At 34.4% G+C, this 13,668-nt stretch overlaps 1 protein-coding gene across 2 annotated transcripts in view; it reads left to right on the plus strand.

Moving 5' to 3' along the window:
* LOC145595940 (myosin-15-like) overlaps positions 1-13,668 on the plus strand; it is a 32,718-nt gene that overhangs the window by 778 nt on the left and 18,272 nt on the right. The window contains exons 2-16 of one of the 2 annotated variants that reach the window (XM_081652372.1): positions 1,173-1,316; positions 2,134-2,279; positions 2,442-2,598; positions 3,023-3,081; positions 6,388-6,544; positions 8,370-8,519; positions 8,598-8,734; positions 9,536-9,682; positions 9,765-9,866; positions 10,848-10,905; positions 11,000-11,101; positions 11,484-11,521; positions 11,639-11,765; positions 11,894-12,067; positions 12,679-12,810. In XM_081652372.1, the coding sequence (XP_081508498.1) occupies positions 1,173-1,316; positions 2,134-2,279; positions 2,442-2,598; positions 3,023-3,081; positions 6,388-6,544; positions 8,370-8,519; positions 8,598-8,734; positions 9,536-9,682; positions 9,765-9,866; positions 10,848-10,905; positions 11,000-11,101; positions 11,484-11,521; positions 11,639-11,765; positions 11,894-12,067; positions 12,679-12,810 (1,830 nt within the window). Of the gene's footprint in view, positions 1-1,172; positions 1,317-2,133; positions 2,280-2,399; positions 2,599-3,022; positions 3,082-6,387; positions 6,545-8,369; positions 8,520-8,597; positions 8,735-9,535; positions 9,683-9,764; positions 9,867-10,847; positions 10,906-10,999; positions 11,102-11,483; positions 11,522-11,638; positions 11,766-11,893; positions 12,068-12,678; positions 12,811-13,668 lie in introns of those variants that run through there. The other variant, XM_081652373.1, reaches the window with a different exon arrangement.

A 13,668-nucleotide genomic window follows, 5' to 3' on the forward strand; every position in this document is an offset into this window, starting at 1 on the left:
AGTGCAATCAATAAAAAGTACAACGTACATTGTTGTTAAAGCACAACAGGCAACAAACTTTGTATAATTGGAATCAGTTTCTAGACTTTATACTTCGGACTAGTAAATGTGGGATAATGCGGTGATTTAAATTTGTGCGGGAAAGCATATCGTGTGATTGGAAACTAAATCTTACGTCCTTTGATGCACGTATGCAGTATGCCACTCATGTTGATTGGCTCTTGTTAACTTATTTTTTCAATCAATCAAATGAGTGGCGTGGCCTTAATATTAAGTATTGGTGTGAATGCAAAGCTAAAAAAGTACAATGTAAGGTTTGTATTTGATTTATTGATGGTGTTGGTGTTACCTGCATGTGTTATATGAAGCGAGGAGGAGGCTCTTGTGGTTACGTACAAAGAATTTAGATTTACTAGAGTTACTTAAGCAGTGCTTATTATTAGGGCTGTGAGGTTCCTATAGATACGTAAGTCGTTGATGCAATTGAGATGAACCGGCATGGTAGTTAGGTTGCCATTTCAGCATTACTACTAAGCCAGTAGGGTTTGATACTTTAATGCAATTGAAGTGCATCACACGTCTTCTTAACAATGAGATAGTCAGCCATTTGTTGCCGTGTTGTAAGCTGTCTATGAACTCATGGTACCGATGGTATTTTTGGAACACTTATAGCCTTAATGTCAGTTTTGGAAATCTTGAAAGGTGGAAAGTTCCATGGCAGTCTACTTTGGTGTCATCTGGTAATATAGTTGAAGATGAATGATAGGGTTTGTTTTCTACCCAAATTTGCTATGCTTAAGTAAGTGGTGTGTCTAAATATACTCGATCCCATGGTCATGCAGTTTTCCTGGAATGGCCTTGTTCGATGTGGAACTTAAGCTGCATATATTATAATTTTTTTTGAATTGTTTGTAGATCCTCCCTTTATGTAAGCGTTCTTTCATTCAATGGCAAAGACGATTTTATTTTATCAATAAGAAAATCTCTAATGTCTTAAATAAGACAGATTCCTATTTGCTAACTAAGAATTGAAATTCAATAAGTAGACTAACAATTTACTGTCTGTCTTTAATTACAAGTCTTGATCTATTTGTTTTTATAATTCTATCGTGGGCATTTATCTGTAGTTTCCCTCCAAGTTTTAGTTTAGTGAGTTTGGTTTTGTTTGTCAGATTCTATCTTCTCCAGAAAAGTTACTTTTAAGGGATCCAGATGCCGATCTTGGTGGAGTCGATGATATGACCAAATTGACGTACTTGAATGAGCCTGGAGTTCTATATAATCTAGAGAGAAGATATGCATTAGACACCATATATGTAAGTTAATTGCATTTATTGGTCTTTTCTTATACATCTGTAATGGTATTTGAAATAAATATTATCTGAATGACATACTCTTGTAGTTCCTATTATATACTCTTTGTCCTTTAAAAGATTTTTTGTAATTAAGGAAGCATTAATATTGTCATCATATTGTATTAAATAGTTTTATTTGCTTACTTTCACTTCTATTTCCTTTCATTAAATGTGACTAATATAATAATATATTTAAGGGGGCTGACTCATTAAATAAGGGCCATTTGGAGATTATATAAGATTGTAAATACTTATGCCATATTTACAAACCTTATCTGTGTTCTTGAAGTATGTAGCGTAATAATAATTTGATTGTGATGGGAGGTTTGAGGGGCTGGATAATGATAAAATCAGTGGACATTTAGAATTTTATTATAGCTGTTTTGAATTCTGAAATGTCACAACATGGTGACCACAGCCTAAATAATTTGGCGGGTTGCTTGTGGTCTATTTTACTTTGCTTCTTAGCTGGCTGCTTGAATAGAGAAACTCAGACCTTTAGTGACATTATTGGCTTAGCGCATCAAAAAGATTCTCTCTATCAAATCTTTCAGACCTCATTTTTATGTATCTTTATATATCTGAAATGTTTTTGTTGTAATTGTCGTATCAAAGTAGACTTATGTACAACACTACAATCTATGATTGACTTCTTTATTATCAAGGATAAAGAGACATTTAGGGGGGGGGGAATGGGTTTATGTATAAATTCAGTATTTTGGGATAACTTCCCATGCATTTTCTGTCCTGTTTACATATTTTTGTTTGTTTGTCTCAGACTTACACCGGAAGCATTTTGATTGCCGTGAATCCTTTCACTAAACTTCCACATTTGTATAATGTGCACATGATGGAACAATATAAGGGAGCGCCGTTTGGTGAGCTGGATCCCCATGTCTTTGCAGTGGCTGATGCAGCATATAGGTATCTTCTTATAAAACATAGATATAAGACATGCTCATTTGTGGAATTTTACCTATGAGAATGAGATGATTGGCACTTGGATTGGCCCTCATAGACAGATTAACTTGTAAATTACTTCAGAGAATGATGTACTTGGATTTTGGAATGGCCTTCGTGATGCAGAGCAATGATTAACGAGCATAGGAGCCAGTCTATATTGGTCAGTGGAGAAAGCGGGGCCGGGAAAACAGAGACGACTAAACTAATCATGCAGTATCTTGCTTATATGGGTGGCCGTGCTTCTAATGGTGAAAGATCAGTTGAGCAGCAAGTTCTAGAAGTATGTCTTCAACTAGTATTCTTTTAACGCTATGAATTTCCATCTTTTAGGATGTTAATTGTAATAAATTCTGTATGTTTCCTGTTTTGAAAGGAAATTAAAGCACTCAGCCCTCTAGGCAGTAAATTTGTGTGTATTTGATCCTCTGTTTCACTTAGGGAGGACTCTGAAAATATGAAATATGAATTCGATGATGCTCATTTTTGTATATTTTTTTGCATTCGTGTAAAGTAGTTGAGATATTGGGACTTGTAGGAGCTCTTGTAGCTACTCCCACACAATTCTAGCCTTTAAGTCAGCTTTTCAAGTGCTTTATTCCTCTGATAGCTGGAGGTTTGCTTGATGTATTGCATGTGTCACTTAATATGTTCAAATTGCTAACTTATGTTTTGTTTTTTTTTTTTTTTTTGATGTGTTTGTTTAGTCAAATCCACTCTTGGAGGCATTTGGTAATGCAAGGACTGTGAGAAATGATAACTCAAGGTCTGTGTGCACATTGTGCTTTGGTAACTTTTTGTTGTTGTATATTTCTATTGTATTTTTTGTCATATATGTGGTTTTCCTACATTCTTTGTTTTCACGTGAATTCAACTTAGTTCCTGCACAATTATCTCTATGTCCATGCATTCCACATCTTTAACTTTAATGGAACTTAATTGAAGTTTTTAGAATTTATCTGCCCTTTTGGGCTTTTTTGTATTAAGCAGTGTTTATTTAAGTTGGAACTTATGTTCCCTAATTTTTTTTATGCTAAGGTGAAAAGTTAAAAGTTGGATTCATTCCTTGCTATCATTAGTTTTTTATTTTTAAAAAGGATATTATGGTAATTATGTGAGCACCTGGATAACCTAATTGATAGAGAGTTAGTGATAATGAGTATTCCTTTCGTCCCTATAGTTTTGCCTGTATAACCTAATTGTTAGAGAGTTGCAAACTGAGTTAGTGATAATGAGGATATTATGGTAATTATGTGAGCACCTGTATAACCAAGTAGTTATTTTCCACAAGGAATCAAATTCTGTTACAGTGTATAATAGAAATTGTTAGAGCTTGTAATAACAGTCTTGAGTTTATTGCTGACATGGAGCTTGAGCCATGGATTGCTGACATGTACCAGCTGCATGAGTCATGGACCTCTGACATGTACCGGCTGATATATCATCAGTGTCTTGATCATCAGTATACAGCAGGCAAGCAACAAGTGCTGTAATCAGCTGATTATGAATTATGATCAGCAGTAGCAGCATATACACCAACATCAATCTTGTATTCATTGGGCAGTTGGTGTATATATTTGAAGGGAATATGCTAAACGAGTTTGGCTATATATATGTGCATGACTAGATCTATCCCTTTGCTGCATAGATATTTATTGCAATTTTTGATAGTTGGTTGATGTTCAATATTTAATATTGATTTTGCATAGAAAACAAAAAATTGGGTTTATGCTTAAAACATTGATGGGTGTTTACTTGGCTGCTTGACCTTGGCAACGATTTTAGCTAGGAAAAATTGTAAGAAACCACCTTTTAAAACACTCTTTTTGTGAAAAAACACCTTATAAAAAATTTCTTGTAAAAGCACACCTAAAACCAGATTTTTTTTGCAAGATAACACCTTAGGCCGGTTTCAGGGCTTTGACCCTGTTTCCGGCGTTGACCCTCATGTGAGGGTCACGTGCTCAACCCCTCCTTCCACAAAACCACCAAAACTATAGCATAGCCAACTCCAACCGCCCACACCACCAACTAGCCACCACTAGAACCACCTCTCAACCGCCGACATCACCACCATCAACCTAGCTGGCATCGCTGCCCACCCAAATCACTTTAAACCCACCCGCAAAAATCCTCATCCACCTCCACAACTACCCACGTCCCACCCAAAATTACCCGAATTCATCCAGAAAAATGTACCCTCCCCCAAAAACCAATAGAGAGGAGAGAAGAGGATAGGTAGTAGTTTCCCCCCCTTTTTTCCCAATTGGAAACCCTAGATCTAAGATAAATAAAAAATCAGCGAAATTAACAACAAAGATTATTTTATTAACATTAACAACTTATCTACCACAAAATTAGATTAATTGTGGTTGTTCTTTGCATCAATTCGAGCAAAATAATGGAGTTTTTCCCTTCAATTGAAAAAAATTCAAGGGTTGCTAGGAAGAATAGAGGAGTGAGAAAGTCTAATTGGAGGGGGAAAAAGGTAAAAAAGAAAGAAAAGGGATTTTTTTACGGTGGGTTTAGAGTGATTTGGGTATGCGGTGATGGCGGCTATGTTGATGGGTGGTGGTGTCGGCGGCTGAGAGGTGGTTCTAGTGGTGGCTAGGCGGTGGTGTCAGCGCTTGGTGTTGGTTAGGCAGTGGTTTTGGTGGTTTTGAGGAGGGGGGGTTGAGCACGTGACCGTCACGTGAGGGTCAATGCTGGAAAACAAGGTGAAACCGGATTAAGGTGTTATTTCGCAAAAAAAAAAATCTGGTTTTAGGTGTAATTACAAGAAAATTTTAATACGGTGTTTTTTCACAATAAAAGTGTTATAAAAGTTGGTTTTTGACAAATTTTTCTTTTAGCTATGACCTAAAATGCAAATTGGCATGTAGAGTGCAAACCTGAATTACCTTATGATTAGATTTTCTCTATAGTAATTGGTAGGCGATTTAGGCTGTATTTCTTGATATCTACATATACATAAGTGAAAAATAATTGATATTATTTGGGTTGAACTAGATGCAACTGAATGCCTGCTAGCATTTGACATTTGACAGTAACTCGTCGTTTTCTTTAGCATCCTAATATCTAAGACATAGAATTTTTTAATGTTGGTTCCTTTTCCTGAAAAAATGGATTTGCGCTGTCAGTGGAGCTTTATGCTGTTATAAGCTTTTGATTACTGATAAAAATATGACTGAAGCTGCAAACTTGAATTCTCCCCCTCTGTTGATAGTGCTTTTCTAATCTTACCTGGAATTAGGTCTGTGTTATTCTTCATTATTAAACAACTTTGTCAAGTTTTGGGAGCGGATTATTTGATTCTTATGCTAGTGGACTGGCCACTAACTGATAAGACGGGCAACACCGTATTCTTGGTAGTTATATGTGGTTGTTGAATTTATGGCTCTTCTAAGAAGTGTTGTTTGGACTTGGTTTTTTGTACTTGAGCTAGCTGCTCACTCTGCAGACAGGATTCAAATTTACTTGATTTAATCTTCATGTGAAATTAAATATATATATTTTTTTCTCTTCATCTTGCTAGGTTTTTCTTGTAAATTCTAACAAACATCATGCTGAATTTAATAAGTTTGTATCTTGGAATATGAGGCTTTGCCCATTGTTTTCTTGTATACTTGACCTTCATTATTGATTTTTCAGCGAATGGAGGGTTTTTATGATCGGTTTTTTCTTTGCAGCAGTAAACGTTTGTTAGGTATATCAATGGTTATGCAAGGGGTTTTTTTTTGAATATGCCACTACACTGTAATTAGTTGTGCAGCAGTGAAAATTTCTTACGTTTAACCTTAGTTGATTGGGTTATTAGAGACCTATTGTTGGCCGTGCCATGTGATTGAAACAAATCTGTTGAATTTAGGAATACTGTTATAGAGCTTCTGGTCCTTTAAGCAAGAGTGATCTCTCTCTCTCTCTCTCCCTTTTTTTTTTTTTTTTTTTTTTTTTTTTTTTGGGGTGTGTGTGTGTGTGTGTTTTTTTTTACCTAAATGTGTTTTCCGGTTTATTATCTTGCTTTCCTTCATCTTACCGGTAGTTGGTTATTCTTCTCCATTGATTTTTGCAGTCGTTTTGGCAAATTTGTTGAGATACAATTCGACGATAACGGTAGAATATCTGGTGCTGCAATTAGAACCTATCTTTTAGAGCGGTCCCGTGTTGTTCAAATTACAGATCCTGAAAGGAATTATCACTGCTTTTACCAACTTTGCGCATCTAGAGAGGTAATTTTGAGACTTTTCATTGACGCTGATGTTTATGAAGGTCTATTTGCAATTGCTGAAGGTTTCTTGAATGTATGTACTACCTTCTGAGTTTTGGTTCTGTTTGTCACGCTGTGTATGTATTATCTTCTGAATTGTGATTTTGTTTGTCACATGCCTTTTTATATTCCCAATCATTTATTGTTGCTAGAGAAGCCTTCCTATGCCAATAAAAAGAAGAAAAAGTAAGTGAATATAAATGGTGCTTTAGAATGGAAAGAATAGCTAGTTTTTGTATGATTAATCTTGTCTTATTTATTTGTTTGAAATATACTTGTAGTTCTGTGAGCTTTCCATCCTTTCTACTTCCCTCTCTTCTTCCGATTATCTTTCTTAGTTATTAACTTATTGCCTCCTTCCCTTGTTTGATACAAATGGTTGCCATTTCATTTCTCACCTGAATGTTATTTGTTCCATGCTTTGAATAATATTGGATCTTTTTCCCTTCTGTTATAATGCTTTGTTCTGATCTAGACTTGGTTTTTTATGGGGAAAAAGAGTTGCTAGTTTAAGGCCTTGATACCTCTTCCTTCAATTCTTCTTTGGAACTGCTGATTTTGCAAGGAGGAAGGTTATCTAGGTAGCTATTCTTCATCTCTTGGGTGTGTTGGGTAGACAAGAGGTCATGGTGTCACAGTTGAGATAGTAACTAACATCTACAATTTTCTGTACAGAGATGATGATTCCATGAGCTTTATGATAGAGGCTCTAGTTGCTCTGTTTATTTGTCATTGCTAGTGAATTGCTATTTGGTTTGTATACTTATAGGAGTAGTGAAGTGGAAGTGGTGATAAAGCATTACACTCCATTGTTTGTGATACCAATTTGTTGCAAGGGACAACTTGCGTGAAGGAGAAAGAACTGTACTTGAAAGATTTTCAATAATGGTGTGTTCAATAATTTAATTGCCAATATTATGTTGTCCTGATGTAGCATGTATAATATTGTTGGATTAACAAGTCTATATTCATTTGAGTGGGGGTTAAAAATGTTGCGGTTATCCTCTCTGTGACAGGTTGTTGATTTCTTTACAACTCTGCTTTCATATACTCCTGTTGCTCTTTTTCTGCTGAGAAAATTTGTCAATGAATTGCTGGATGGACAACAAATTTTGGGACTGGAGTTTCTAGGCATGAAAACTGATTCAAGAATAGGAAAAAAGTTGAATAGTGATTCATCTGCATAGTGTATACTGTATAAGAACATTCCAGAAAAGTCCTGAAGCCAAGAGCTTTAAAGAAGCAAAAAATTGAGTCAGTATGACAGGGACTAAAGATATGCCTGCCTATATTTGTTAAGATGGCAAATGGAGCTTATTTCCTTCTATGACCAAGTTAAAATCTTATGGAGCTAGTGCTCATAGCTTATCCATACTTCAGTAGCTGTTTAATGTGTTAGTGCCAAGGGTAGTGGGATGCTGCATGACATACTTTCTTGAGTTTGCTGTCTTTGGTTGGTAGAACTAGAAACCTGGGAATTCACAAGCCTTTTAGATCATTCTCTTGGTGTGGGTTGCTTGTGGTTGGTCTGTTGTTCACCAATTAGCCTTGTTGTCTGTGTGCAAATGAGTGATCATTTAAGTGATACGACCTATATGCTGTCTTTTATTTTAGTTCACATATGTTGATTGAAAGTAATAGTTCGTTAAGGATTGAGGAAGACATTTGATTCCCTTAATATCACTGTGGCATTGCATTTTTATGTGCCTCAAGTCATTTCTATGTGAGTGAATTCTTTTTCCTTCTTTTGTTGAAGCATTTATTTATTTAATGTGACCTGTAAGCAGGATTCTGAGAAGTACAAGTTGGAAGATCCAAGACAATTTCACTATTTAAATCAAAGTAAAATATATGAGCTAGAGGGGGTTAGCAATATAGATGAATACATGAAAACTCGAAGGGCAATGACCATTGTTGGCATAAGCGAGGATGAACAGGTTATGATGGTTTTGTTTAGTTTGCAATCTTTGCATTATTTGCTCTTCAGTTTGCTTGATAAATTGTTATTTGTACAGGAAGCAATATTTCGTGCATTGGCTGCTATTTTGCATTTGGGTAATGTAGAATTTTCTCCTGGAAAAGAGCACGACTCTTCAATAATAAAGGACCAGGCATCTAGCTTCCATCTTCAGATGGCTGCTGACCTCTTTCAGTAAGTTCTTTTTGCCGAGCTATGTGTGAGTACATATCTTAAAACAAGTATAAGCTCTATCATTCGTACATATTCAGCTTTTAAAAGTTCACTTAGTTTTAACGAACTGAATGTGGTAAATTATAAATCCTGATTTGTCTGAAAATATGATTGAGCTGAAAATTGGCCTTTTAGTAAAAAAGGTGACCAGATAATTGGCCTTTAGTTTAAAAAGAATTGAGTCAGTCTTTATGACTCTGTTTGGACGGAAGATATTTGCCACTGAACAATTTTCAATGAAAAACGTATTCTAAAAGAATATGGAATTGAAGATTGTTTTTCCTTTGTTTGGTTGTACAGAAAATATTAGACTACAGCCATTTTAACTCCATCTAGTTGAGATGGTAAGCAAGAAGCAGCAATTTTGACAAAAAAGTGGCTTTCCTTCGAATTGGTTTCCTTTTTTCATCCGGTTGAAACCAAAAAAGGAAAGTTGGAAAAGAGTGGAAAACACTTCCTCACCAAATACTGCCTGAATAAAAAAATTGTTAGAATCTTTGATAGCTAAAGTATCAAGTAATAAAAAATATTTACCTGTTGTGCAAACAAGATGAACCTGAAAACTGAGATTCTGTTTAAATATTATATTATTGAACCTGCAGTTAGTTTTTAAAAATTAAACCTGCTGTTGAATAAAACCTTTAGTTAAAAAAGATAAACTCTATGTACCCATCTTAAGAAATAGGTTTCCTGTCTTGTTTTGATTGCAGTGCAGTGTTTAGTTTTTCAGTTGATTGTAATAAATAGCTATGGCTCTTTCAGGTGCGATGTGAATCTTTTGCTGTCATCACTTTGTACACGATCGATTCAAACTCGTGAGGGAACCATTATTAAAGCCTTGGATTGTAATGCGGCTTTGGCTAGTCGTGATGCTTTGGCTAAGACTGTTTATTCTCGTTTGTTTGATTGGTATGCTTTCCATTTTGAAGTATTGGAAAGATCTGATTGGGGAAATGGAAATTGAAGCTTATGTTTTGTGGGACTTGTTCAGGCTTGTTGAGAAGATGAATAGTTCTATCGGGCAAGATGCGAATTCTCGTATACAAATTGGACTTTTGGATATATATGGCTTTGAATGTTTTAAGCATAACAGGTAGCTGATTTTGTTTTAATATTTTGCAACTGATATAGCAGAGATTTTTATGGTCTTTTTCTTAGAAGTGCTGTCATACTTTTTAGTTTTTGTATTATTGCCCATAAGCATGTATGATTGGCGTGAGAGTAACCTTCTGTTGTGTATTTTAGATGAAGGCATTTGCTATTTTGATCCACAAATACCCACATTATACATGCACCTTCAATATCACGGGGTACTACCTCCATTTAAAACCTTAGATTGTAGCACTTGGAGTTCAAAAGCTCATAAATTTTGGAAAAAACAAGGCTAATTATATATAATACTCTGTACTGTTGTATGAGCTACACTTTATTATGTGGTTATAAGAAGTGAGAAGAAGAGCAATAAAGAAAATATATTAGTCAATCATGCATTGATTTTGTAAAGAAAATAAATATATGATATACCGTTTTTGCAGAATGTCGGAACACATAATCTTATTGATTACTTCGTATTTATGATATAATCCAACAAAAATGAAAATTTGCACCTCCAGCACCTAATTACATTTTAACATTTTTTAAGGCCTTTATGAGATGAGATTGTAAGTGTGTCCTTTTCTTAGGGCTGACTTAGGACTGCCACCCTTCCCCCCAACCCCATGAGTGACAAAGCTGGGAGCTGGGTACAGAAATGAGAGAGCATCGTCTACTTTCAAGCTTGTGACTCGTTTTATTGGACTTTATTCTCTTAACAACCTTGAATAATTCGGTCATGATATGCTAGAAATTTTATTGTATAATCTTGTTATTCTATTAGAATTTTGTGCTGTGTTTGTGTTTTGTGAGTGCCTGCAATTCCGCATTCTGATTATATGCTTTTCATATTATTTTATCTAATTTGTCCTTGGTTTTATGCTGTGTTAAAAAAGACTTACTTTTCCATTTCCTTTTTCAAGTTTGTGTGGCTTAATCTGTTTTTGCACAATCTTAGATCACCAATGCTTTAATTTTGCAGTTTTGAGCAGTTCTGTATCAATTTTGCAAACGAAAAGCTCCAACAACATTTTAATGAGGTCTGTAGTGATGTTAACTTGAAATCTCTATGGCCCATCTGTTAATGATGTACTTCTTTCCATTAAATTTTGTAACTGCTTTTTTCCTTTCCAGCACGTATTTAAGATGGAGCAGGAAGAGTATAATAGAGAAGAGATTAATTGGAGCTACATTGAGTTTGTTGATAATCAGGATGTTCTTGACTTAATTGAGAAGGTTTATCTTCCCACGCTTTTTTCTCCTTCCTGTTTGCATGTTTTTAATAAAGTTTTCTTTATTAGGAAGCTGTGGCTTTTTTGGCTGTTACATTGTTCCATATTCTTTTGCTATCCCAATTTATCCTTTACGTAATTTCCTTATAAAGTTATGTAGTTCATAATACTCTGATGTTATGAGCTTATCTATAATCTGTTATGTAGTTTGAAACATCACTTTGTGAGTTTTTAGACTAGTTATAAACTTAGAATATATGGGCCTATGCTTTGACCAGGCTTGACGCTGAAGGTTTTGTGTACCATTGTTGGTGATAGTACTGATCTGCGTAGTGTATAGTGTTGCTTCACTTGCTTATGAATTCTTGTATGTATCTATTTTGCAGAAACCAATTGGGATAATTGCTCTTCTGGATGAAGCTTGGTACAATTTTGTTTCTTGCTTAATTATGGTTATACATTTCTTGAAGGAGTAGTTTTTTTATTTTTTTTATTTTTTAATTTTATATTTTTTGTCATTTTCCTGGTTCTCATTTTGCAGCATGTTCCCTAAATCAACACATGATACATTTACTACCAAGCTATTCCAAAATTTCCAGTCACACCCAAGGTTGGAGAAGGCAAAGTTCTCTCGTACGGATTTTACTGTCTCTCATTATGCTGGCAAGGTATGGCCGTGACTATTGTTTAAAATTTTTTTGTTCTCAAGTTTGTTTTAATCTTTTCAGTCTTGTTTTTATAAGCTTTGCTTTATATTAATATATATAATTTTCCCCAAATTTCTTGCTCTTTGTAGGTGACGTATCAAACTGAAAAGTTTATTGACAAAAACCGTGACTATGTGGTTGTGGAGCACTGTCATGTTTTATCCTCCTCAAAGTGTCAATTAATTGCTGGTCTTTTTCCTTCTATATCCGAGGAGACAACACGTTCATCATACAAGTTTTCTTCTGTATCCTCGAGATTTAAGGTATGATGTATTAGATCACTTGTCAAATGTTGAATGTGAATTTGATAATTATGTCCATGTTGCCTACAGGAATTTTTTTTTTTTTTTTCATAGGAATACTTCATCTATAATTGCTGAAAAAGACTTAATATTTTATTGCGTTGGTATTGAATCAGTCAGACTAAACAATTTTTATTGGTTGCATACTATTTGATTTTCTAAATTACCTGTTGCATAAATGAATACAAACTTTAGATGTGGCAATTGATTTATAATTTAAGATATCCAGGAAATCAATAAACTGAATTTTAGGTTCAGGACGGGGAAATAGCTTTTAAGAGTATATCTGATGAATCCAGAGGTTGAAAGAAGAGGTTTCTAAATTCTAATGTATATAAAATAAGTTGCTTTGTCTGACTGAAATTTGCAACTATGGTCTGTGAAAAATGTTGTCTTCTAATGAAATTAATTAACATGTTAATAAATTAAGCTTTTTATCCGATTGCCTTCTGATTATAAATACGAGGTTTATGACATTTTCTTTTATGATTGACACATTTGCATAATTTACCTCTATGACCATTCAAATCATTTTTTTTGGCAATCATGTCTTATTTCTCTTTTCTCTGTAGCAACAACTTCAAGCACTGATGGAGACTCTAAACTGCACGGAACCTCATTATATTCGTTGTATCAAGCCAAACTCGTTAAATCGACCCAATATATTTGAGAATCGGAGTATATTACACCAATTGCGCTGTGGGGTGAGTCTCAAGAAGCAACTTACAGCTTTGAATGATATTTTCGATGCAATGATAGTATAACACCTGTTGTTTATTAAATGAGAAATAAAACTCTTGCTGTTATACTCCATTAAACCTTGTTTCTTCTTGCATTCTATTTTTTTTTTGTTATTATTATTTTTTTTTTATAAAAGACATTTTACAAAGTTTTTAGCTTTTACAAATATTTTGATCTGCCTTCAGCTTTAGGGGAGATAAGACAACTGCTCCATAATTTTTCACTTTGTATATTATTTCCTCTGCCCCAATATGAAAGCTACCCTTTATTTTACACGCACATCCCAACTTGTTTTCTACATCTCTTTTAGTCCCACTAATATTTTAACTGTTTCTTTCCTTTTATTTATTTATTTTATTTATTTTTTTTCACATTGGCACACCATAATATTTTGATACCCACCTTCCTTGTGAAATACACTATCTATTTACAAATTTGGTCAACATGCTATTTCTACAATGTAAAATACTTTTCTATAACTATCTTATCTAGTGCTCTATCAAAATTACGATAAGTATGCTAACCACAATTTATCTTTTATAGCTCTGTAAAAGCTGGTGTAGAAGTAAAATATGGGATGGAGGGAGTAGATTTTTGTTGTCGTCTTTTTGCTTTATTTTAAATGATCGGGAACTCCATATCCAATTGTTATTTTTTATGCTGTCGCACTGTTTCTTTAATAGCTTTAAGAGCTTTATAGCATAAGAAATGCCTTTTTAATTCACCAAGAACCTCTCCCTTAAAGCATATTTAAAGAGTGGGATTAGCTAAATTGAATATGCTAATCTAACTGTAAGATGGTAAAGAAAAGCTCATGTAAT

This window comes from Chenopodium album, chromosome 19 (assembly GCF_948465745.1).
Source record: "Chenopodium album chromosome 19, dcCheAlbu1.1, whole genome shotgun sequence".
NCBI classification, from domain to species: Eukaryota; Viridiplantae; Streptophyta; class Magnoliopsida; order Caryophyllales; family Amaranthaceae; genus Chenopodium; species Chenopodium album.